Source organism: Geotrypetes seraphini, chromosome 1 (genome assembly GCF_902459505.1).
Source record: "Geotrypetes seraphini chromosome 1, aGeoSer1.1, whole genome shotgun sequence".
NCBI classification, from domain to species: Eukaryota; Metazoa; Chordata; class Amphibia; order Gymnophiona; family Dermophiidae; genus Geotrypetes; species Geotrypetes seraphini.
This window is the reverse complement of record NC_047084.1, coordinates 406,596,354-406,622,626: the sequence shown is the minus strand read 5'-3', so window position 1 is coordinate 406,622,626 and position 26,273 is coordinate 406,596,354. Positions and strand designations below refer to the sequence as shown.

Below are 26,273 nucleotides of genomic sequence, written 5' to 3'. Positions count from 1 at the left end.
TCAAATGCATCATAAGTTGCCTGGAGCATAAACAGACATATTTGAGATAGAGTATGGTGGAGCTGTTGAAACTCAGGCAACCGCTGCTCAGGTAAGTCTGAGAAGAAGTAGGGCATGGTCTTTATGCAGTATTTAAGATAAGAGGTGAATACGAAGTTGTAGTTCAATATCCTGTTTGCCATCATGGAATTTTGATACAGATGGCGTCCAAATTTGTCCATGGTCCGTCCCTCTCTTCCTGGAGACTGCAGCATAGACTTTGGTGGGATTATACTTTTGATAGATGATTCTACCACCAAAGATTGGTGAGGACAATTGCGGCTTCTCAAACCCTTTACAAGGAACCGTGCGGTAACAAGATTCCATTTTGGAGGGTATAGCCGGAATAGAATAAGGAGTCTCAAGATTTCTCAGGAAAGTTTGCTTCAGAACAGGATTCATGGGAAATCTCAAAGTGTCCTTTGGCGGATGGGGCAAATCCATCTCAGCCAAATACTCAGGAGTATACTTAGACTCAGACTGTAGATCAATTTGAAGAGCATTACTCATGTCAAATATGAATTTGGAAAATGATGTGGACTTCGAAGATGAAGAACCCTCAGGAGGAGAAATAGAGTAAGAGCGAGGTGCTGCAGAATAAGAAGGAGAAGTCTCCCTGGAATACTGGGAAGGGATCTCTGTATCCAACATAAGAATCACAGAAGAAGCTCCACTGTGTGATATAGGCAGAGTCAGAAAGTGCTTACGTTTGACAGGACATGATGGAGAGGTCCGAGGAGTGTAAGGGACTGAATGCCTCGACTCATGCCTCGTAGAAACCGGCGAACGAGGATCCCTCGTAGCATGCCTTGACAGAGGAATCAGGGGACTGGACGAGCCTCGAGGTGGAGAAGACCGAGGCGTTAAAGGCTTCCTGGTTCGAGACTTATGCCCGGGCTTGGAGGGAATCTCGATGGGCCTTGAAGACCGAGGGAGAGAAGACTCCGTATCTCTCCTCCAAGACAGGTGCCTCGATGAAGAGGATTGCTTCGAATGAGACCTGGATCGAGGCTTCTGCACCACCTCTCGAGCAGGTTGAGTAGCTGGAGACCTGGATCTGGAAGGATGAGGCGAGGAGTCACTGGAGGACAAAGGTCGAGACCTGTCAGGTATAGCTCCTCGTGCCTTGACAGAACGCTCAGACTGGCTCACAGGAAGCAGGGTCGAGGCAGGGGCAAACTTAGCAAACATAGAGCTAAGCTGCTTGGTCAAGATGACTTCCAGCATGTCTTCGAAGACAGGCATCGAGACCAATGACTCTGGTCTAGAAGGTGCAGCAGTGCGCTCCATAGAGGGCAACCTCGAAGATGAGTATTCCCTATTTTTGGAGGCACGCTTCGCAGGAGGTCTCATAGAGGCTGGTACGACTGCACTTGTTGCCTGGAAAGCCTGAGACTCAGTTGGAGGCTTCTTAGCTAGCGTACTTGCGGAGGGAAGAACAAACTTGCCTGAGGATGAGGCCTTAGGAGGCGCAGCAGACGAGGCCTTCACTGACGAAGGTGACTTGCTGGAGATCGAGGGCTTGACCAACGAGGCCGAGGCCTTTTCAGTACAGGGCTCCATTCCAAAGAGCTGCTGAATCTGGACACGACATCTCTGGAGAGCTCTTTTTTGATGGGTAGCACAGCGTGAGCACAATTCAGGACAATGTTCGGGTCCTAAGCACTTGATACACCAACAGTGCGGGTCAGTGAGTGAAATCACCCGGTTGCACTGGCTACACCTTTTAAATCCCGTAACAGGCCGGGACATAGAAAAAAAGTACGGCCGCAGCCAATCGAGGGCCGGCAGCAGGCCCTAAGGCTGGACAAGAACGGAAGAAAAAAAAAGTAAAGTTTTTTTTTTTTTTTTTTTTTTAAAGTGTGACGCACAGTGACTTAGAAACAAAAGAAAGAAAAAAGCCGCAGTGCAAGAAAGTACAACTCGAAGTCGGAAAAATTAGAACTGAGGTACCTCAGATGAGACACGTGACCTACGTTCGGCAGGAAGGCACTCGCGCATACGCAGTGCAGCACTCACGAACTTCCTGAAAGTTCTTCAAGCAAGTCTGCTTACGAGGCTGTCCGCTTTGGGGCTCCGTGGATGACATCACCGACATGTGGAGAATATGCTGTCTGCTTGTCCTGGGATAAACAGGTATACTAGTTTAGGAAGGAGCATCATCTTCACTACTGCAATACAACCTATCCAACTAGTGGTCAAACCTTTCCATCTGTCCAAGTCATCAAAGCTGGATAATTTACCTTGTAAAGGTCTGCAGGGTCCAAGGACAAATTAACGCTGAAATATCTAATATATGAGCGGGCCCATGGGAAAGGGATATAACATTTGCAGAGTTACACCTGCTCCTGTGGGATATTAACATTCAGTATTTCTGATTTGGACATATTAATACAGAAGCCAGAATACTCTTCATAGATTCTTAAGACTTGGGAAACTGCAGTTAAAGACCTCTTCGGATTTTGTAACAATAGCAAAACGTCATCAGCAAAGAGTTGAATTTTATATTGCTGATTGCCCATTGGGATGCCCTCTATCTCAGAACAGTTTCATATTAAACTGGCCAATGATTCAATTACAATGGCAAACAAGAGGGGGGTACAGAGCGCATCCCTGCCGGGTTCCCTGAAACAATTCAAAGGATTCAGTATAGTGCCCATTGATACGTAGCACCGCTAAAGGCGTATGATAGATAGCATATAGCCATTCCAAAAATCTACCCCGAATCCCCATCCTTGATAAGGTACAAAACAGGAAGGATCAGCTCACCCTATGCCTTTTCAGCATCTAAAGACAATACTAAAGTAGGGGAGCCAGTCCTCCTGGCCGACCAAATAAGGTGGAGTGCTGTTTTATTATCATCAAAGGTATTTCTAATGTAGATAAAGCCCACCTGATTGATATGGATCAAATTAGGTATGACTGTCTACAACCTATTGGTAAGGATCTTGGTGAAAATTTTATAATCACTATCTAAAAGCGAGATTGGCCAATAGGAAGAACACTCAGTGGGCAATTTACCCGGTTTCTGCAATAAAACAATGGTCGCCAGCCTCCAGGAATGGTGCAAGGGTTGCCCATCATTAAGGGTATTAAACATGCGTGTCAGTATAGGAGCCAAAAGCTTGGCAAGCCATTTGTGAAGCCATCTAGGCCTGGAGATTTACCTATGGGTAAAGCCTGAATAACCTGTAGGGTCTCTTCAACCTGAATAGGGTATGATAAAAATCCACTTCCCCATCCGTGATATGCTTTAAAGCAGGGGTGTCCAACCTTTTGGCTTCCCTGGGCCGCATTGGCCGAAAAAAATGTTTCTGGGGCCGCACAAATGCTGCAGAAAGACAGAGGAGGGAACCAGAAAGATGGTAAACAACCGGGGGGGCAGCGGAGGAAAACACTGCATCGTCCTCGACCGGGGCCAAACAAAATACTTTATGGGGCCGCATGCGGCCCTCGGGCCACGGTTGGACACCCCTGCTTTAAAGGGATAGAGTCCAAATAGGCAGCCATCTCCGTTTTCGTCTTAACAGCCTCAGCACTATAGAACTTCCGATAAAACTCCAAGAAAGCTGCACTGATCTCAAGGGTAGAATCACAAAAATGGGCATCATATATTTGAGAAATATTACATGTAGCTTGATTCTTAAGCTTATTGGCAAGTAATCTACTAGCTTTATTGCTAAATTCAAAGTGTTCTTGTTGCACTTTCTACAATGCTTCTCCCACTGAGACCAGCTCCAAATCTCATAATGCTTGTGTAAGCTCCTGTTCAAGGGTCCATTGTCATTGTCGGTCCCTGTTTCATCCTACATTTAACAGTATGTAATTCACTCCGTAGAGTGTTCTCTCTTTCTACCCGGGTTTTATGACTAAAGGCTTGAAGGGCAATAATTTTGCCTCTCATTAAAGCTTTACCAGCTTCCCAGAGAGTCTGAGGCGATACCCCATCTTGGTCATTAATATTCAAATAGCCCTGGAAATCATTAGTCAACTGTTCTATATGTTTTGGCTCATTGAGCAAGGCTTCTAAGAATCTCCAGGGGGGCCTGGGAGATGCCTCCCCCAGTATCCGCAACATTAGCTCAACAGGGTCATGGTCAGGAAGGGTGCTAGTATGGATTTCATTCCTTATCACCCAGGAGTATAGCAACCTGTCCCCTAGCCATAAATCAATTCTGGAACTTGCATCATGCACCTGCGAATGAAATGTATAACTACGGGAACGGGGGGTGTCTGTCTCCAGTGAGAATGAAGCTGCTTGTGATCATTTTCTGCATAATGGACTGCGGAGTAGAAAGCTGCACGGGAACAGGGATGACGGGCATCCCGCGGGACCCACAGGGATCCCACGGGTTCCCCCTTTGGGTCACGGGTATCCCGTGGGGACGCCTCCGAGGGTCTCGTTCTCCTTACCTGCCCTGCCGCAGCACACAGCCGACCGGAAGTCTTCCCGATGTCAGCGCTGATGTCGGAGGGAGGGCTTAAGCAAAGCCCTCCCTTCCTCCAACGTCAGCGCTGATATCGGGAAGACTTCCGGTCGGCTGTGTGCGGCAGGGCAGGTAGGAAGAAGGCAATGGTGTACCAAAGGGGGTGGGAGGTCCGCCCCGAGTGCAGCAATAGGGGAAGTGTTCACAGCCGGTCAGGTCACCTTACCTTTGTGGCGCTTCCCCCGACCAACCGACAACAGACCTGGCCGACAAACCTCCCTGCCCTGTAGCCGCGAATCTAAATTACCTTCTTACAGCAGCTTCAATACTCCAGCTGCTATAAGAAGGTAATTTAGATTCGCGGCTACAGGGCAGGGGAGGTTTGTCCGACCGGGCCTGTTCTGTTGTCGGTCGGGTGGGGAAGCACCACAAAGGTAAGGGGCAGGGTAGAGAGTTGCGCGGGGACAGAAATCCCACCTGTCCCCACCCGTCCCCGCCAAAGTCCCACCCGTCCCCGTGAGGACTCCCACCCATCCCCACCCGTCCCTGCGAGGAATCCCTCCGTCCCCGCGAGGAATCCCCTCCGTCCCCATCCATCCCCGCGAGGAATCCAGCGTCCTTCTCCCCCCGTCTTCCCATGTCCTTTTCAGCGTCCTTCTCCACCCTTTGTCTTCTCCATGTCCTTTCAGGGTCCTTCTCCCCCCTCTGTCTTCCCCATGTCCTTTCAGGGTCCTTCTCCCCCTCTGTCTTCCCCATGTCCTTTCAGCGTCCTTCTCCACCCCTTTGTCTTCCCCAGTGCTTTCAGCGGCCTTCTCCCCCCTCAGTTTTACCCATTTCCCTTAAGCGTCTTTTCTTCTCCACTCCACCTTTCCTATTTTATTTCTATTTTTAACTTCTAATGTTAAGATTTTATATGTTTACTTTCTCTTTGATATCATCATGACATTTGTATGACATCATTGGTGTATATTTCTATGTTGTTTTGTATATAATATTGCTTTATTTATTTGTTATTTTTTTTTATATGTCAATAAAATTGTATTTTCCTGAGGCAGGCCATTGAGGCCGAAACACGTGTGTGTCGAGCCTTCGCACTGTTAAGTAAAGTTTTGAAATAAAGTTGCACACCTGGAATTTTGAACTTCTCCACTGGTGGTTTGTTCATGAGAAGATTCACTGCCAAATGCTCGGAATGTTCCGTAAAGCTCATCTTCGGGCTGCAAGTCAAACTCCTATGTCTGACTACACCTCCAACCTGCGGAGCAATGGATGTGCACCGGTATGGATGGAGGCACGACAATGCAGGGAGACCCCCGCTGAGCCTAAGGATGCCTAACAGCCTGCGCCCAACCCCTGATTAACAGAAGGTAACACCACCTCAGGGACGGCCCTGAGCTCTAGAACAAACTATGCAGCTGACTAACAGGTACCACAGGTACCCAGAGGAATCAACCTGTCAGCTACAGACCAAAGTCTGTGAATTTTCAAGCAGGCAGAGCTTCAAAATCGCTGCAAGCACTAAAATACCCAAAAAGGGGACAAAATTATATCAGATTAAAAATAATAAAATGGGAAGAGCAGAACACACACATCTGCAGACATGCATACAGAAGAAAAGAACTGAAGGTGGAGCTACAAAGTCCAGTGAAGTATAATAGAGGCAGAGTGAAAAATCCAGAATGGATTTCTTCTGCAGCATGAACCTCTTGCACTGGAAAATTAGCTGTATGTGTTGTTAAATAGAAAGGTTTTTTAGAGCAGTCTTAAATCTGTCTAGGTTTCTCTAATCTTTTGCTGTACAACAGCTCCTCCAACCCTTTAACCATCTTAGTCGCTCTTTGGACCCTTTTTGAGTAGTACCGTGTCCATCTTCATGTACGGCAACCAGTGCTGGACGTAGTACTCCAGGTGAGGGCGCACCATGGCCCGGTACAATGGCATGATAACTTTCTCCGATCTGTTCGTGATCCCCTTCTTTATCATTCCTAGCATTCTGTTCGCCCTTTTGCGTGGGCGGCTTCATCGACTTGTCGATCAGAATTCCCAAGTCCCTTTCCTGGGAGGTCTCTCCAAGTACCACCCCGGACATCCTGTATTCGTGCATGAGATTTCTGTTACTGACATGCATCACTTTACACTTATCCACGTTGAACCTCACCTGCCATGCCGATGCCCATTCCTCAACCTGATTATGTCACATTGCAGATCTTCGCAATCCCCCTGCGTCTTCACTACTCTGAATAACTTCGTATCGTCCACAAATTTATCACCCTCGCTCGTCGATATCTATTGTCCAGATCATGTATAAATATGTTGAAGAGCACAGGTCCAAGCACCGAGCACTGAGGCACCCCACTGGTGACGCTCTTCCAGTTCGAGTATTGTCCATTTATCCCCACTCTCTGTTTCCTATGCTCCAGCCAGTTTTTAATCCACATAAGTATTTCACCCTCAATTCCATGGCTCGCAATTTTATGAAGTAGTTGTTCATGCGGAAACTTGTCGAACACCTTCTGAAAGTCCAGATATACAATGTTGACCGGCTCGCCCTTGTCTATCTGCCTGTTTACTCCCTTGAAGAAGTGCAGCAAGTTTGTCAAACAAGATCTGCCTTTGCTGAAGCCATGCTTGCTGGTCCTCATCAGACCGTGTCTGTCAAGGTGATCAATGATGCGGTCCTTTATCAGCACCTCTACCATCTTTCCTGGTACTGAGGTTAGATTCACTGGTCTGTAGGTTCCTGGGTCTCCCCTCGAACCTTTTTTGAAGATCGGCGTAACATTCGCCACTATCCAGTCCTCCGGAATTTTTCCCAATTCAATCAACAGATTGGCTATTAGTTGAAGCAGTTCAGCTATGGTCCCTTTCAGGTTCCTTTCACTTCTCTCCACCAATCAAACTGGGAAGCACTTGTCAGGTATGCACGGCGGAACGCCACTCAAATCGAGTTGGACACTATGGTGCAGGAGTCTATTATTTTTGCGTGGGAGTTAAGAGCTCAGAGGAGCGTCTGTTGCTCAGTATAGGGTGGTTTTGTGGTACGATTAGTTATGTTTCCGCGCTCAGGGACAGCTTCAAAAAGAAGAATGTAAGCGAGTTTGGGGGGTATGGTTGATATTACAAGGGATGAATTAGTTGGTAACTTTTAAAACTTTTCAGAGATGCTGGATCTGGACATGGGTGTGTGGAAGAGAGGAGGAGAGAGACATAAAAGGACCTTGAGGAGGGGTGGGAAAGCAGACTTAACCCAAAAGGGAGGGGGAAGATAGGGCAGATGCTGACTAGAGGGGTATAGAGGGAGAGAAAGAGACTGCAGAGAGGGGAAACACCCTGAACCGAGGAGAGAGATATGCTAGGCCCTGGGGAGGTGGAAGACAAAGAGAGTGAGAGATACAGAAAGACCTGAAACAAAGGTGGGAGGACTCGAAATGTTAGCAGAAGGAATACAGAGGGAGAAACCTGAAGCAAAGGGGAGGCAGAAGAGAGGGGGCAGATGTTGAACTTGGGGGTGTATAGAGGGAAGAGAGAGAGAAAGAGACTGCAGAGAGGTGGAAAGATTCTGGACCAAGGAGGGAGGGAGGGAGGAAGGAGGGAGAGAGAGAGAGGCAGAGAAAGACCTGGAAGAAAGGAGAACAAATGCTGGATATGGGGGGGGAGAGAGGGAGGGGCGGTGTTTTAAGCATCAGAGAGACAGAGGCCTGGACCAAAGGGGCAGACTGGATGGGACATTTGGTCTTTATCTTCCATCATCTTTCTATGACATAAAGCAGAGGCTGGCCTATGGGAGGGGCAGACAGAAGAGACAAAGGGGGCGGGAGAGACCCTGAGGAAGAACAGAGAGATGCAAGATCATAACAGAGGAGGGAGAGAGAAGGAGATATGGTGCCAATAGGGGCGGAGGAGAGAGGAAGAAAATTTGAACTCATGGAGGGAGGGAGAGAGAGAGAGAGATGTTGGTTAGGGAAGGGAATGAGGTCCGGAGGAGAGGAAGCATGCAGGAGGCAGAAAGAAAGAAATGTTGGATGCATAGTCAGAAGAAAGTCCAACCAAACACGAATTAAATCACCAGACAACAAAGGTAGGAAAAATGATTTTCAATTTAGTGATCGAAATGTGTCAGTTTTGAGAATTTATAATTTATCTATATTTTGCACTATATTTGTCTATTTTTCTATAGTTGCTACTGAGGTAACATTGCAAATTTTAAAGTCATCTGCCTTGACCTCTGAAAACCCCCCGAATATAAATGATAATTATCATTTTCTCTGCATACGGTGTGCCTTGTGTTTTTTTAATTTTGTGATTACCATTGTGAATTAATAAGATTATATTGCATGTACATGAAAAATGAATGGAAGAAATTGCATTACAATTAGTACTATTATAATGGGGGTGGGGTCAGGGGCGGAGCTTGGACTGGGGTACTTGGTTGGTATATTAGAGACTTAGGGGGTACTTGGCTTGAAGAAGTTGAGAAACACTGGCCTAGGTCAGTGTTCTTCAACCTTTTTACACCCATAAATAAAAGAATTATTTTGTGGTCCGGCAAACTACTAAGACTGAAATTTTTAAAAAACCATTTCCGTCCCATCTCTGTGAGCTCGGTCCCCGCAAACCATCTGGTCCCAGCTGCACAAGCCACAGTTATGATTTTATATTGAACACATTTTATTAAAGTATAAAAAGAAACAATATTCTGTACAATTGTCATTTTATAAATACAAATATACGGAGCAAGGACCAACAAAACCCATGTCTCCCCTCCCCTTCACATATATCCCCTCTACTATTAAGAAAACTGATCAAGCCAAGTTATTATAGAATGCTACACAGAACTATCATGCTAACAGAATACTGCAGTCACACACGACAGGAATAGTGTTAGGGGAGTGCCCTCTGGTCCAAGAGAGCCCTAAGCCAGCTGGAAGCTAAATAAGCACTGTCTGGGCTTTGCAGTCCCCCAGTTATGTCTCTAGCAGGATATATATTTCAAATCTGATATACTCTAATGACAAAATAGAAAAAAAAATATTTTTTTCTACCTTTTGTTGTCTCTGGTTTCTACTTTCATCTTCTTTTCACTCTTTTCCTTCCAGCATCTGCCCTGTCTCTTCAATCCAGCATCTGCCCAGTCTCTTCAATCCAGCATCTGCCCATTCCATCCACTGTCTGCCCCCTCCCCTTTCCATATGTATCTGACTTCTTTCTTTGCCCCTCTCCCCTTGAAGCTAGCCTGTGCCTCCTCTCTCCTTTTTACATCATTCATTCCAGTTTTACTGCTTTCTTTATTTTTCTCTCTCCTACATCAGATCTAGCATCTTTATCCCTCTCTCATTTCTCTGCTGACCCCCTTTCCAGCATCAATCTCTCTCTACTTTCTCATTCCTCTCTCTCCCCTTTCCCTCATCTGATCTCTCCATTCCACCCTGACCCCCTTCCCCTCCTATAATCTCCCTGCCAGCTGTTTCCTTCCTTTATTCTTTCTCCCTTCCCTCCTACCCCTATCCAACAGTAACTCTCTTCCCATCCCTTTCCCTCTTCCCTTCCCAGCAGCATCTCTCCTTCTACCTCCCTCCAGGTCCAATAGCAGCTCTCCCTTTATCCAGCAGCTTCCCAGCCTCCAACAGTGGCTTCCTCCCCTTCCAGCAGCTCTCAGTACTTGCTTGCAGCAGCGATTTACTTAGGCAGCCTTGGGTCCGTTGCCACCTCTGAGGAAAGAGGAAGTTGCCGGTGAATCACTGCCCTGGCAAGTACGAGAGCTGCTGGAAGGGGAGACAGCCACTGTCGAAGGCTCCCCATGATCTTGCTCCCGCGCACGCTGACCATCTCCCTTACACCTGCATCTCTCTCCCTTCCACCTGCACCTTCCCCGCAGCCCTCTTCAGCGATTCAGCAGGGGCGGCAATCAAGACAGACAGGCTGCCGACGTCGGGACCTTCCCTCTCTGAGTCCCACCTATTTTGTTTTAACTTCCTGTTTCTGAATAGGCAAGACTCACAGAGGGAAGTCTCCTACGTCGGCAGCCTGTCTTGATCGTCCGAGGCTGGGTGGAACAGCAGCCTTCCGCCAACACTACCGTAGTTGGCAGGAAATTTAACTGCCGACTCAATCTTGCCGGCCCTGTGCGGACCGGCAGAAATTTTTTGTGGACCGGCAGTTGAAGAACAGTGATCTAGGTCAGTGGTTCCCAACCCTGTCCTGGAGGACCACCAGCCATTCAGGTTTTCAGGATCGCCCTAATGAATGTGCATGGGGCAGGTTTGCATGCCTATCACCTTCATTATATGCAAATCTGTCTCATGAATATTCATTAGAGTTATCCCAAAAACCCGACTGGCTGGTGGTCCTCCAGGACAGGGTTGGGAACCACTGGTCTAGGTGACTATGGAGTTCACTCAGTAAGGGCCCCTTTTACAAAGCCACAGTAGTGATTCTCCCATGGCAAATGCACCAAAGTCCATTCAATTCCTATGGGTTTCAGTGCATTTGCTGTGGAATAATTATTATCGGAGCTTTGTATAAAGAACCCTAAAGCAGGAACTACTGTCTCTGTGCTATGTCTTAAACAAAAAACAGATTGCCGGGGATGCAAAGCATTAACAGATTCAACATGAGTTTGAAGTTGGTTGAATACCACTCTCTCAAGTACGGTAGTTTTGAAAGAAATGGAAGGTTTGATACTGGCCAATTGTTATTCGGAATAAGAGGATCTGCATTACTTTTTTTCAAGGGTGGTTTAAATGCTACTGGAACACTGCCTAAGTGTCAAAGCTTAAAAAAGGAAGTCATATTGAGCATTGGAAAATAATTAATAATAATTAACTAATAAAAACAATGCACATTTCATTTTCCCCACCACCAAATTTCCCCATACCGCCCCACCCAGCCACTTTTTCATGCCACCCAGCTGGAAAAAATTTCTGGGGAGAACACTGAAATGTACGTACCTTGCTGCCGGGAGCATTTCTTATCCACTATCTCCGTCTCAGGCCCTCGCCCTATCACCACTGCTTCTAAGTGGGGCAGTTTTATTTTAGGCCTGTGGTGTATCTCTCTGCTCACCAACCAGCACACCTGCATGGCCCTGTGGGAAAGCACAAGTGTTTAAACTCTGCAGAGGAAATACAAGATACTACATTTTGCACTGGAACATGACATATGAGGAAAAAAAATGCCTGCACAAATTAGCACCCAAAGAGTGACCTGGATTGGCCACCAAGAGAACGGGTTACTGGGCTTGATGGACCACTGGTCTGACCCAGTAAGGCTATTCTTATGTCCTTATAAGATTATGAATGAGAACATAAGAATAGCCATACTGGGTCAGACTAATGGTCCATCTAGCCCAGTATCCTGTTTCCACAGTAGCCAATCCAGGCCACAAGTACCTGACAGAAACCCAGATAGTAGCAATATTCTTTGCTACCAATCTAAGGGCTGCTCCCTGTGTACCTCAATAGCAGACTGTAGACTTTTCCTTCAGGAACTTGTCTAAACCTTTCTTAAACCCAGCTATGCTAACCGCTGTTACCCACATCCTTTGACAAGTTCCAGAGTTAACTATTCTTTGAGTGAAAAAATATTTCCTCCTATTTGTTTTAAAGGTATTTTATTTATTTATTTATTTATTTTCAAATTCTTTATTCATTTTTCCATCTTACAAGTGCACAATATAACATCATATTAAATTTTTACATATCACTTGAAATTCATTCAATTATGATTTACATACATAAATTTATTCCCTCCCACCCACACTTCCCACATATAATTTAATTCAAAATATCATATACATATTATATTCCTATCTATAAATAAGACCTTTAAAAGAACTTTCTACCCACCCCCCTCCCCCTACGTATAAATGTACTTTCATTGGAAAATGATGTCTATTCATTACAATAATTAGTTAATGGCCCCCAAATCTTTTTAAAATTATTATAATTCCATTTTTGCATGTCATATTTATAAAATCTCTCCGAGAATCTCGGAGAGAGCAGGAACTAAGGCCTTGAGCATGCGCAGATGCTCAAGGCCCAGCAAAAAGGACAACAGATCTTCGGGCACCGGCACCGGCATATCCTGTGCGTTGGTGCCGGTGCCGGGTGCCATATGGGGGGTAAGTGATGTGTTCGGGTGGATGATGGGTACGGGGAGGATGTCGGATCGCGGCGGAGAGGGGGGCCATGCGAGCGGGGGGGATTCTAGATCGCGGGGGGGATGGCAGATCATGCAGGGGGGGCCTTCGTGAGTGGGGGGGAGCAATGCCGGTTCTCGGGGGTGGGGGGGTAGAGCAGTGCCACTGGTCTCGTGGGGGGAGAACGAATCAAGCAAGTTTCCCTTACTTTCTATGGGGATACTCGCTTTGATATATGAGTAATTTGGTTTACGAGCATGCTTCTGGAATGAATTATGCTCGTAAACCAAGGTACCATGTACTTTAATCCATCTTCTTTCCATACAAATGAGAACGAATCAAATAAGCCTTTAGTACAATGCAAATTAAGTGGAAGAATTTCTGACTTGCTCCAATTTATCTTATACCCTGAAAATTTTCCAAATTTTTCTATCAACTCTAGCAAGCATGGAATGGTAGTTTCTGGATTTCTCAAATAAAGCAGTATATCATCTGCATATGCAGAAACTTTATATTCCCAATCTGTACGGGGAATACCCTGTATCCCCTTTGCTTGTTGAATGGCTAATAACAAGGGTTCTAATACAATATCAAGCAGCAAAGGAGATAAAGGACATCCTTGTCCAACCCCCCTCTGCAAATTAAAACTCTCTGATAAATTATTATTAATATACAATCTTGCAGCAGGGGAGCTATACAACATCTGAATCATTTGTATAAATCCCAAACCTATACCAAACCACTCTAATGCTTGATACATAAAAGTCCACTCAACCCGATCAAAGGCTTTCTCCGCGTCCAAAGAGACAGAGAAAGCCGGATCATTCATGGCTTTTGTTAAATGTAATATATGAAAAGCCAATCTGGTATTATTAGAGGAATGTCTCTTAGCAACAAATCCCGTTTGGTGCATATCAATAATAAAAGGGAGAGCCTTAGCTAAACGTATAGTCAATGTCTTAGCTAGAAGTTTTCCATCAACATTGATTAGCGAAATAGGCCTGTAGTTTCGAACCAAAGTGGGGTCTCTGTTTGGCCTTGGAAAAACGATTGTTAATGATTCTGCCATAGTACCTGTAATACAACCTTTAGTTAGTTGGTGCTGATATAAATTTAATAAATGAGGTAGTAAGGTAGTTTGAAATGATTTATAAAACTCTACTGTAAAACCATCACCACCTGGAGCGGATCCAACTCTAAGAGACTTCAACGCTGTTTCTAATTCTTTTAGTGATATAGGCTCTTCCAAACTTCTTTTTATATGTTCAGGAACCTTCGGTCCAATAATTAGATTCAAAAATTCTAAGGCTCAGAAGAATATAGGTCTTTATAAAAATTTAGAAATTGACTTAAGATATTTTCAATTTGAGTATGTGTAACTCCTTTCTCATCCTTTATTGCAATCATTTTTATCCTTCTTTTCTTTAAGATAATTTGTCAATAATCTTCCCGCCTTATTTGAACTTCCATAATACAAAGTTTGTTTGGAAAACAAATCATTCCTTACGAATTTTGATGAAATCTCATTATATTTAACTTTTGCCTTTAGTAAAGCCTATAGGACAGGGGTGTCCAACCTTTTGGCTTCCCTGGGCCGCATTGGCCAAAAAGCACAGTTACTTACCGTAACAGGTGTTATCCAGGGACAGCAGGCAGATATTCTTAACGCATGGGTGACGTCACCGACGGAGCCCCGGTACGGACCTTTTTAACTAGAAAGTTCTAGTTGGCCGCACCGCGCATGCGCGAGTGCCTTCCCGCCCGACGGAGGAGAGCGTGGTCCCCAGTTAAGATAAGCCAGCTAAGAAGCCAACCCAGGGAGGAGGGTGGGACGTAAGAATATCTGCCTGCTGTCCCTGGATAACACCTGTTACGGTAAGTAACTGTGCTTTATCCCAGGACAAGCAGGCAGCATATTCTTAACGCATGGGTGACCTCCAAGCTAACAGAGAGGGAGGAGGGATGGTTGGCCATTAGGAAAATAAATTTTGTAACACAGATTGGCCGAAGTGTCCATCCCGTCTGGAGAAGGCATCCAGACAGTAGTGAGTAGTGAACGTGTGAACTGAGGACCAAGTGGCAGCCTTGCAGATTTCCTCAATGGGCGTGGAACGGAGGAAAGCCACAGAGGCAGCCATAGCTCTGACCCTGTGGGCCGTGACAGCACCTTCCAGTGAGAGACCGGCCCGAGCATAACAGAACGCAATACAGGCAGCAAGCCAGTTGGAAAGCGTCCGTTTAGAGACAGGACGACCTAGACGGTTAGGATCGAAGGTCAGAAAGAGCTGAGGGGACGAGCGGTGAGCCCTGGTACGGTCAAGGTAGTATGCAAGGGCACGCTTACAATCCAGCATGTGCAACGCCTGTTCCCCAGGATGAGAATGGGGTTTAGGGAAAAAGACAGGCAACACAATGGACTGGTTGAGGTGAAAAGCCGAGACCACCTTGGGAAGGAATTTAGGATGGGTACGCAGAACCACCTTGTCATGGTGAAAAACAGTGAACGGTGGATCGGCGACCAGTGCATGCATCTCACTAACCCTCCTGGCAGAGGTGATGGCAATGAGGAAAAGCACCTTCCATGTGAGAAGTTTGAGCGAAGTTGTGGCAAGAGGCTCAAAAGGGGGTTTCATGAGGGCTGATAAAACCACATTCAGGTCCCAGACGACAGGAGGAGGCTTCAGAGGTGGTTTGACATTGAAGAGGCCTCTCATGAACCGGGAAACCAGTGGATGAGCCGTGAGAGGTTTTCCGAGGATAGGCTCATGAAACGCAGTGATGGCACTGAGGTGGACTCTGATTGAGGTAGACTTGAGGCCAGCGTCGGACAGAGAGAGCAAATAGTCCAGTACAGTTTCCACCACTAATGAGGTGGGATCGTGATGATGCAGTAGACACCAAGAGGAGAACCTGGTCCACTTCTGATGGTAACATTGGAGGGTGGCCGGTTTCCTGGAGGCATCCAAAATGCGACGGACAGGCTGAGACAGATTCTCTGGAGAGGTCAGCCCGAGAGAAACCAAGCTGTCAGGTGGAGCGAAGACAGATTGGGATGCAGTAGAGACTGACGTTGCTGCGTAAGTAGAGTAGGAAACACAGGAAGAGGAATGGGCTCCCTGGAGCTGAGCTGAAGCAGGAGGGAGAACCAGTATTGGCGAGGCCACCGAGGAGCGATGAGAATCATGGTGGCCCTGTCCCTGCGGAGTTTGGATAACGTCCGCAACATCAGAGGTAGTGGAGGAAAGGCATAGAGGAACCGATCCGTCCAGTCGAGCAGGAATGCATCTGGGGTCAGACGATGAGGAGAGAAGAGTCTGGAACAGAACTGGGGTAGCTGATGGTTGTGAGGCGCTGCAAAGAGGTCCACCTGCGGAGTGCCCCAGCGAGCAAAGATGGAGTGGAGTGTTGAAGGGTCCAGAGTCCACTTGTGAGGTTGAAAGATGCGGCTGAGACTGTCGGCCAGGGAGTTCTGTTCACCCTGGATATAGACAGCCTTGAGGAAGAGATTGCGGGCCGTGGCCCAGGTCCAGATGCTGAGAGCCTCCTGACAAAGGAGGCGAGATCCGGTGCCGCCTTGCTTGTTTATGTAGTACATGGCGACTTGATTGTCTGTGCACAGGAGAAGGACCTGAGGGCAGAGAAGGTGCTGGAAGGCCTTGAGAGCATAGAACATGGCTCTGAGTTCCAGGAAATTGATGTGATGTTGACGCTCCTGAGGGGTCCAGAGTCCCTGGGTGCGTAGATCTCCCAGGTGAGCTCCCCACGCATAGGGGGAGGCATCCGTGGTTATGATCATGGAGTGAGGGGGTAGATGAAAGAGTAGACCCCTGGAAAGATTTGAGGAGTTCAACCACCATTGAAGAGATTGCTGAAGAGACGATGTCACAGAGATGGGATGAGAAAGAAGATCCGTGGTCTGTGACCATTGGTTGGCAAGAGTCCATTGAGGTGTCCTGAGGTGGAGTCGCGCCAGAGGAAGCACATGGACCGTCGAGGCCATGTGGCCCAGGAGGACCATCATCTGTCGGGCAGGAATGGAGTGATGAAGGAGCACCTGACGACAGAGGTGGAGCAGGGTCCGTTGACGGTCGGAGGGGAGAAACGCCCTCATTAGTGTGGTGTCGAGAACTGCTCCAATGAACTGAAGTCGCTGTGTGGGAAGCAGATGCGACTTGGGGTAGTTGATCTCAAACCCCAGGAGATGGAGGAAAGAGATGGTGTGATGAGTGGCTTGTAGCACAAGTGGAGACGTAGGTGCTTTCACCAACCAATCATCCAAGTAGGGGAACACCTGGAGGTTGTGAGACCTGAAGAAGGCCGCCACCACAAAAAGGCACATGGTGAACACCCTGGGCGATGAAGCGAGGCCAAAAGGTAGCACTTTGTACTGATAGTGACGGTGCTGTATCTGAAACCGTAGGTAGCGACGTGAAGTCGGATTGATTGGGATGTGAGTGTAGGCCTCTTTGAGGTCCAGGGAACATAGCCAGTCGTGTTGAGAGAGAAGAGGGTAAAGCGTGGCAAGGGAGAGCATTCTGAACTTCTCCTTGATCAGACACTTGTTGAGGTCCCTGAGATCGAGGATGGGACAAAGGTCTCCTGTCTTCTTGGGAACCAGGAAGTAGCGGGAGTAGAATCCCTGACCCCTTTGGTCCGGAGGCACCTCTTCGATGGCATTGAGAAGAAGGAGGGAGTGGACCTCCCTCAGGAGGAGGGGGGTTTGGGAGGAGTGAGAAGCAGACTCTACGGGAGGATTGTCTGGTGGAAGAGTCTGGAAGTTGAGAGAGTAGCCGTGGCGAATGATGTTGAGGACCCATTGGTCTGATGTGATGACCTCCCAACGGCTGAGGAAGATTTGGAGGCGACCTCCGATAGGCTGAGGAAGAGGCAATGATGGTGGGAGACTGGCTATGCCCTGGAGGAAAAAGTCAAAAGGGCTGAGATGGTTTTGACGGAGGGAGAGGCTTGGCAGGTTGGTGAGACTGTGAGCGAGCCTGAGATTGATGCTGTTGACGAGGTCGGCGAGGCTGCTGTTGAGGCAGGTTGAGAGGTGTGGCCGAGAACCTGCGCTGGTATGAAGACTGCTGTCTGTAGGTGCGAGCAGGTGGAGTCTTCTTTTTAGGTTTAATCAGAGTGTCCCACCTGGTCTCATGTGCTGAGAGTTTCTGGGTTGTTGAGTCCAGGGACTCTCCGAAGAGTTCATCACCCAGACAAGGTGCGTTAGCCAGGCGGTCCTGGTGGTTAATGTCCAGGTCAGAGACTCTCAGCCATGCCAAACGTTGCATGGCCACCGCCATGGCAGATGCGCGAGAGGTCAGCTCAAATGAGTCGTAGATGGAGCGAACCATGAATTTCCTGAGTTGGAGGAGGCTGGAAATATGTTGCTGGAAAAGAGGGACCTTACGTTCAGGAAGGTATTTCTGTAAGGAGGAGAGCTGTTGCACCAGATGCTTCATATAGAAGGAGAAGTGGAAGGTGTAGTTGTTGGCTCTATTGGCTAGCATGGCATTTTGGAAAAGGCGCTTACCAAATTTATCCATGGTTTTTCCCTCTCTGCCAGGAGGGGTGGAGGCATATACACTGGAACCCTGAGACTTTTTCAAAGTAGATTCCACCAGGAGGGATTCGTGGGGCAATTGAGGTTTGTCAAACCCTGGGATTGGAATAACCCGGTACAAGCTATCCAATTTGCGAGGGGAGTCTCCCAGTTTTTATAGAAAGTTTCCCGTAAGATGTCGTGGACGGGCAACTTTAGAAATTCCTTGGGAGGTTGCTCAAAGTCTAGGGCATCGAGGAAAGCCTGAGACTTTTTAGAGTCGGACTCTAAGGGGATGGAAAGAGCTGCTGCCATCTCCCTAAGGAATTTAGAAAAAGAGGATTGTTCTGGTTTTGAGGCGGTATCGGTCATGGAGGGTTCTTCGTCGGTTGACGAAGCGTCCTCTTCGGTACCGTGCGGGGAGTCTTCCCACAAGTCTGGGTCTCTAACGTCAGGGTGCGCACGTTTGGACATCGGTGTGGAAGGCTCGGCATGGCGGGTCTTTGAAAGAGATTTGCCTGAGCGCACCGAGGCGGTACCGGGAGAGGAAGACCGATGTCGTTCCTGGGACCGGGAAGGGTCGGCAGCAGTACGGGTATGCACTTTAGGTGTTTCAGCCAAGAGCACCGGCATGGAGGTATTAATCGGTACCGAGGGGGGTCGACACCGATGGGACAGTGCGAGGCTTGGACCGGTCCCGTACCGGAAGGTGCAGTGCCAGCAACGCCGGCAACAGTTGTTGGAATTGTTGCTGGAGCTGCTCCTGTAATTGGTTTTGGAGTATGGCCGCGATGCGGTCATCCGGGGGGGGCACCGGTACCGCTTTTTTCTTCTTCGGTACCATAGGTGCCGCTCTACGCTCCGGCGATGAGGAGGCCGATGATGAGGCACTCACCGATATTGGAGCGGAGCGTTTGCGGGGTCGGTGCGGTGCCGGGAGGGCCGGTGTCGCAACCATGGCAGGAGGGCGCTCAAGGGAAGTGGAAGGCTTCTTAGCCGGCTTACCTGGGCCCAACGACCCCGAAGAAGGGTCAGGTGGTGTCGACGTCGTGGGTGCCGACTTTTGTGGTGCCGTCGCCGTCGCAGCAGGTTCCATGGCAGATCCGGTACCGAATAAAAGATTTTGCTGGATCTGCCTGTTTTTTAATGTGCGCTTTTTAAGCGTAGCACAGCGGGTGCAAGAGTCAGCCCGATGCTCTGGACCCAGGCACTGCAGGCACCAATTGTGCGGGTCGGTGAGAGAGATCGGGCGTGCACACCGCTGGCACTTCTTAAAGCCCGGTTGAGGGGGCATGAAGGGAAACACGGCCTTTGCAAAATCGAATCCGGAGGCCTGTATGGTGGCAACAGGCCCCACCGGGGCCGGCCTGAAAAAATAAAGAAAACTGGACGAGTTTTTTTTTTTTTTTTTTGTAAGTAAAAATAGGGAATCCGAAAGGAAAAATTAGAAGAAAAACGAAAAATTACGCAAGCGGGAAGGCAGAAACTAGCTTTTCAACGGCCGTTGAAAGCACATGCGTCTTCTTTGCTCCGCGGAAACGAAGAAACTGGGGACCACGCTCTCCTCCGTCGGGCGGGAAGGCACTCGCGCATGCGCGGTGCGGCCAACTAGAACTTTCTAGTTAAAAAGGTCCGTACCGGGGCTCCGTCGGTGACGTCACCCATGCGTTAAGAATATGCTGCCTGCTTGTCCTGGGATAAAAACTGTTTCTGGGGACTATACAAATGCGCAAACGGAGGGAGCCGGCAAGACAGTAAACACCCGGGGGCAGCAGAGGAAAACACTGCATCGCCCTTGACCGGGGCCACATAAAATACTTCACGGGGCCGCATGCGGCCCTCAGGTTGGACACCCCTGCTGTAGGGTATTTTGTTCCCATTTATCAACTAATTTAGCTTCCAAATTTTTAATTTCTTTCTCTAAATCAGAAAACTGTTTTTTAAGCTGTTTCCCAATATATGCCAAATATGATATAATATTACCTCTCATGGTAGCCTTAAAAGCATCCCATAATTTTTCTATACTAGTTTCTTCCAAGGTATTAAATTGGAAAAATTAAATCATTTTTAAATTAAATTCTTCAAGGAATTTTGAATCCGCAATCAATATATTATCGAATCTCCAAACAGACCTACTATATTCCTGTTCTACAAACTTAAACTCAATCCACACTCCACCATGATCAGAAAATAAAATAGGATCAATGGAAGCTTTTATCACTTGTTGTACTAATTGATTTGAAACGAAAATATAATCAATTCTTGAAAAAGATTTATGCACTTGTGAACAAAAAGAAAATTCCCGCTCATCAAAATGAAGTATCAGCCATATATCTTTCAAATCACAAGATTGTATCAAATTATCTAATCCTAAATATTTCATAATTTTACTTGGTTTTTTATTCATTAATAGATCTATAACAGCATTGAAATCTCCAGCCACTATTAAATTAGAAGCAGCCAGTGGGAGTAATAATTGTTGTAATTTCTTAAAAAATTCACTTTGATTCGTATTTGGGGCATATACATTAACCAGGTCCAGGGTATTATTTCTCATGCTCATTCTTACATGTATCCACCTTCCTAAAGGATCAGAATCTATCAACTGAAAATTGGCTGTATTCTTTTTAATTATTAATATGGCAACCCCAGCATTTTTACCAAGAGCAGGTACAAAAAAAACATTGCTTTACTCAACCCCCTTCCAATTTTTGTGATTCTACCACTGATAAGCTTCCTATATGAAACATAGATTGGCATTTTGTTGTTTCAGAAAAGCAAGCATTTTTTTTCCTTTTTATTTGATGAATAAGGCCATTAACATTTAGTGAAAAAGCTTAACCTCCATTATAAAATTTGTTTTTTAAATAATCAGATGAATTGAACTTAAAATGAATAGACACCATTTCCAATATTTTAAAATTTTGCACATAAAGATTTCCTACCCTTAATATTATATTCTCTACCCTGCCCCACATCTACCCTCCCCAAACCCTTATTAATAGTGCTAACTTGGTGACACACATCTTAGATCGAGTAATGATAAACTCCCAATAGACCTTCTTTAAAACAATATTCAAAAATAAATCACATATGAAATTTTCATTATATATAATAATTGTTCATAAAACTTAATCTAATTCAAAAATTTTACAAAGTTTTAATTTAACGACTTCATATGTTTTGTGAACCTTTGAATTAATATATTATTATATCTACATATCTAATTATAATCAAATATATCATCTCATAAATAATATATTTTAATAATATGATTAAAACATCATCGTATACTTAACTCTCTACATTAAGGATTTTACATCTAAGATAGACTACATATCAATATTAGCTTCAAATTCCTCTTATTTCCATAAATCATCTAATTATATGCTTTATGATATAGAAATTTATTAAATAGTGTCTATAATTAATCTTCCTCTTATTAAATGTTTAATTAAGACCTTCAATAAATATTGTCAACTGTTTCAATTGTCATTAGTTATACAATTTAAATTCAGAACAAATTTAATTATTGAATCAGCAAAAGATTTAAACATATCCTATATCATTAAGGAATGCATTACATTACCTATTAATTAAATCTTTAGTATAAATCAGATTCTTAAATTAAAAATAATTTATTTATATAATAAAACTTCTATGAAGAACCCATATGCTAATCAAATACAATCAAGAGCCTCCTAAATCTATTTCTTATATTGCTTTTAAAACATGTCTTGTTAAGTAAATAAAATTAAGATTCTTTATATATAATATTTACTTTTAAAATTTCATTTCATATGAATCATATCACCTTTTTCCTATAATATTATATACTTGAATTGTTTATTTTATCTGAAATATAAACAAAAAACAGAGCTTGGCATGATCTTTAAATCACCATGTAACAGTGTTCCATGTCCTCAACATTTCTGTAACAGAATCTTAAAATTGATCTATCTTCCTCGTTCTTTGACGCAGAAAGCATTGTTTTGAACATTCATTCATCAAGATCATGAACACCATGATGACTCAGATACTGAAGTATCAACTGGCTAGACATTCGTTACGCTTACAAAGTATACTTTTCCATAAAACTACTTAGAGGAGGATATTTTCTCCAGAATTAAGTTAGAAAATTAATTCTTTTCCACATCCTGTAACGGGTGCTTTTCTTGTCACAGTAATGATCTTGACTTTTACATCCCGAATAACCAAAGACCTCATTGGATATATTGTTTAGTACAATTTAATGATGAGGCTATAGTAGGATAAGTTCACTGTAAAGATGATATGCAGTCCGTCTACTCATGAACAAAAGCGCTGTACTTTGCTTTAATTGCATTCTAAGGAGCGCAAGGGATGTTTGATTTCATCTTTCAACTTTCTAAGTCTTGGAAGATCAGGCGCATATATGGAAAAATTAATCCTCCAACTTTAATGAGCAGTATATAATCCATACCATGAAGCAATGCGTCAGATCTATGCAAATAATATACTGAGGGATCACCACTTTCGATATTAGCTCCAAAAAATAGTGTATTTTCATATAGCTCTTCATGAAGAGATTTTCCAGGATCTTATATTAAATCTTTGTGATTCCAGTAGACCTTTGAGGAAATAGAGATTCTATGAAAGCAAACATGCATCACTACTAAGATTATAGGAAAACATAGAATCCATGATAGAGTTCTAATTCTTATTGTTTCTGCCGTTGAGTCCTGTGATTTAAACTGAATCAAAAATAGTTCTGTTTTTCCCAAGTTCCACGAAGAGTAATATTAAACTTATTTCCAAAATAATTAGTAATATCCCATACACCTTTTTCAAAAAAATGAAGAGAACAACAAAAATTTCAAAAGAAAAATAAAACTCATATCTTACAAACCATCATTTTCTTATAGTTCTTGACGATTCTATGTTAACATGGGCAGTTCCTATTTGTTTATGAATTCATGCAACTTTTCAGGATCAAAAGTAGTGGTTTTATTTTCAAAAGTAACTTTCATTAGTGCTGGGTATAGTAAGCCGTATTTAGCCCCCATAGCTCTCAATTGTGGCCTCAGCTCTCAATTGTGGCCTTTTCTTCTTATTGCAGTACTCCTAGCAAAGGCGGGAACAATATGAATCCGTGCATCCTGGCACTTCAAGTCCCTATTTTGTTTTGCCAGCTGAGCTATTTCAAGAACCTGTTGATATCTTAGGAGCTTAAAAATTAGAGGACGAGGACCCTTTTGTTTCTCATCTCTCTGACAGGGATTCAGTGTGATCTTTTGATTTCGAGAGGAAACTTTGATTTTACAGGCAATATCTTAGGCAGAAAATTTTCTAAGAAGGAAATAGGACTCCCTTTCTCACCCCTTCCGGGAGACCTAAGATGTGTAAATTACTCCTCTCACGATTAGAAACATCTTCAAGCTCTCTGGTAAGAAATTCAATTTGTTTCCATTCCACTTTGCTTTTAATAACCTCAGTTTCAGGTGCCTCCAATCTTTGTCCCATATTGTTTGTTTTAATTTCAACTTGTTCCATCCTCTTAGTAAGAGTGAAGATTTCCTCTGTGAGATCATTCACTTTCCTGGCAGTATCTGAAACAATCTCTTTTATTTCTTTCAACTCTCTCATAATATCCACGTTGCCATTTTTTGCTGATTTTAACGGCGTCTCTGGATCCGGTTTTGCTTGCTTCCCACTTGTAGAAGGTAGAAACACTGAATCACTCTTTCTCTGCTTCCCTGAAGCCATAATATAATCTTACCCTTTCTTTAAAAAAGAAATTGGTAAACTTTCTTGTGATTTATTATCACTTCCAAGGTCTATCAATGAGGAGCTCACTCACTATCCGACCTTCTTCATGCGGGACCACACCACGCCCCCTATTTATTTATTTTAAACTTTACCCCACAGCAGCTGCCAGACTAATATTTTGTAAATCTCACTTTGATTCAATCACTCTTTTACTGGCTAGTTTACACCGACTTCCAGTAAGATCTCGTATAAAATTTAAACAACCTGTCTGATTTTCAAGACTCTTAGGACCAGATCAGTAAGACCGCTTGGGTCTGCTTAGATCTGATTTTTGGCCGATTCTAAAAGAGCTATTGATTCACTAAAAAATTTTGCATGCAAATGATTCACATGGAGGTTCATCGAAATCCCCTTCTCTCCTGTCTAAACTAAACTAAACTAAACATAAGAACATAAGCAGTACCTCCGCCGGGTCAGACCATAGGTCCATCCTGCCCAGCAGTCCGCTCCCGCGGCGGCCCAAACAGGTCACGACCTGTCTGAATCACCAGAAGGGGCCACCTTGGTTTCCTATTGAGTCTTATCTTCCCATCGAAGTCCTAACCCTCAGGTCTTGCACATGCACGACCTGGTTGGGTTTCTATACTTATTTTCTGGTTAGCTTTCTCAGTATTCCACGATCCCTTTATCCCTCAGGAATCCGTCCAGTCTCTGTTTGAATCCTTGTACCGTACTCTGCCTGATCACTTCCTCCGGTAGTGCATTCCAAGTGTCCACGACTCTTTGGGTGAAAAAAAACTTCCTTGCATTTGTTTTGAACCTATCTCCCTTCAGTTTCTCCGAATGCCCCCTCGTACCTGTTGTCCCCTTCAGCCTGAGGAATCTGTCCCTATCCACCCTCTCTATGCCCCTCATGATCTTGAAGGTCTCTATCATATCTCCCCTGAGCCTCCTTTTTTCCAGAGAGAAGAGCCCCAGCCTATCCAACCTCTCGGCGTATGGGCAGTGTTCCAGCCCTCTTACCAGTTTCGTTGCTCTCCTTTGGACTCTCTCAAGTACTGCCATGTCCTTCTTGAGGTACGGCGACCAATATTGAACGCAGTATTCCAGATGTGGACGCACCATCGCTCGATACAATGGCATGATGACTTCCCGCGTCCTGGTTGTTATACCCCTCTTTATGATGCCCAGCATCCTGTTGGCTTTTTTCGAGGCTGCTGCGCACTGTGCAGATGGCTTCAGTGATGCATCCACCAGCACACCCAAGTCTCTCTCAAGACTGCTGTCTCCCAACAATGCCCCCCCCCCCCAATTTGTAGTTGAACAACGGGTTCTTTTTCCCTATATGCATGATCTTGCATTTTTCCACGTTGAAGCGCATTTGCCATTTGTTTGCCCAGTCTTCCAGCTTGTCTAGGTCCTTTTGCAGGTCCTCACACTCCTCCCTGGAGCTAACTCTGCCGCACAGTTTGGTATCGTCTGCAAATTTTATAACCTCGCACTTTGCCTCCTTTTCCAGGTCATTGATAAATATGTTGAAGAGTAACGGCCCCAGCACCGATCCCTGTGGCACACCGCTCGTGACTCCCCGCCAGTCAGAATATTGGCCCTTTACTCCGACCCTCTGCAGTCTACCCGACAACCAGTGCTCGATCCATCTGTGCACATCCCCTCCCACCCCGTGGTTCCACAGCTTCCTAAACAGCCTTTCATGTGGCACCTTGTCGAAAGCCTTTTGAAAATCGAGATAAATGATGTCTATGGGTTCCCCATTGTCCACCCGACTGCTTATTCCCTCAAAGAAGTACAGAAGGTTCGTTAAGCACGACCTTCCCTTACAGAATCCGTGCTGGCTTGTTCTCAGTAGGCCATTTCTCTCGATGTGCTCGCAAATGCCGTCCTTGATCATAGCTTCCACCATCTTCCCTATAATTGAAGTCAGGCTCACCGGCCTGTAGTTCCCGGGGTCACCCCTCGATCCCTTCTTGAAGATAGGTGTGACATTTGCCAATTTCCAGTCCTCTGGTACCTCTCCAGTTTTCAAGGATAGGTTGCAAACATGCTGGATTGTGCCCGCTATTTCTTGTCTTAGTTCCTTCAGAACCCTTGGGTGGATCCCGTCCGGGCCCGGTGATTTGCCGCATTTTAACCTGTCTATCTGTTTGAGGACATCCTCCTTACTTACCTCTATGTGCTCCAATTTTTCGGCCTGTTCCCCACTCATGAGCTCCTCTGAGTCCGGTATATTAGATGTGTCTTCTCTCGTAAAGACCAACGAAAAGAACATGTTCAACCTCTCAGCTACCTCTTTATCCTCCTTAATCACTCCCTTCCTATCCCCATCGTCCAACGGCCCCACCTCCTCTCTTGCTGGTCGCTTCCCCTT

The 26,273-nt window shown here is 45.4% G+C and overlaps 1 protein-coding gene across 1 annotated transcript in view; it reads right to left on the bottom strand.

The window, feature by feature from the left end:
- Positions 1 to 26,273, bottom strand: part of APTX (aprataxin) — a 165,882-nt gene that overhangs the window by 101,452 nt on the left and 38,157 nt on the right. Inside the window, 1 exon segment of the mRNA XM_033918223.1 lies at positions 11,414 to 11,550. Within this exon segment, the coding sequence (XP_033774114.1) occupies positions 11,414 to 11,550 (137 nt within the window).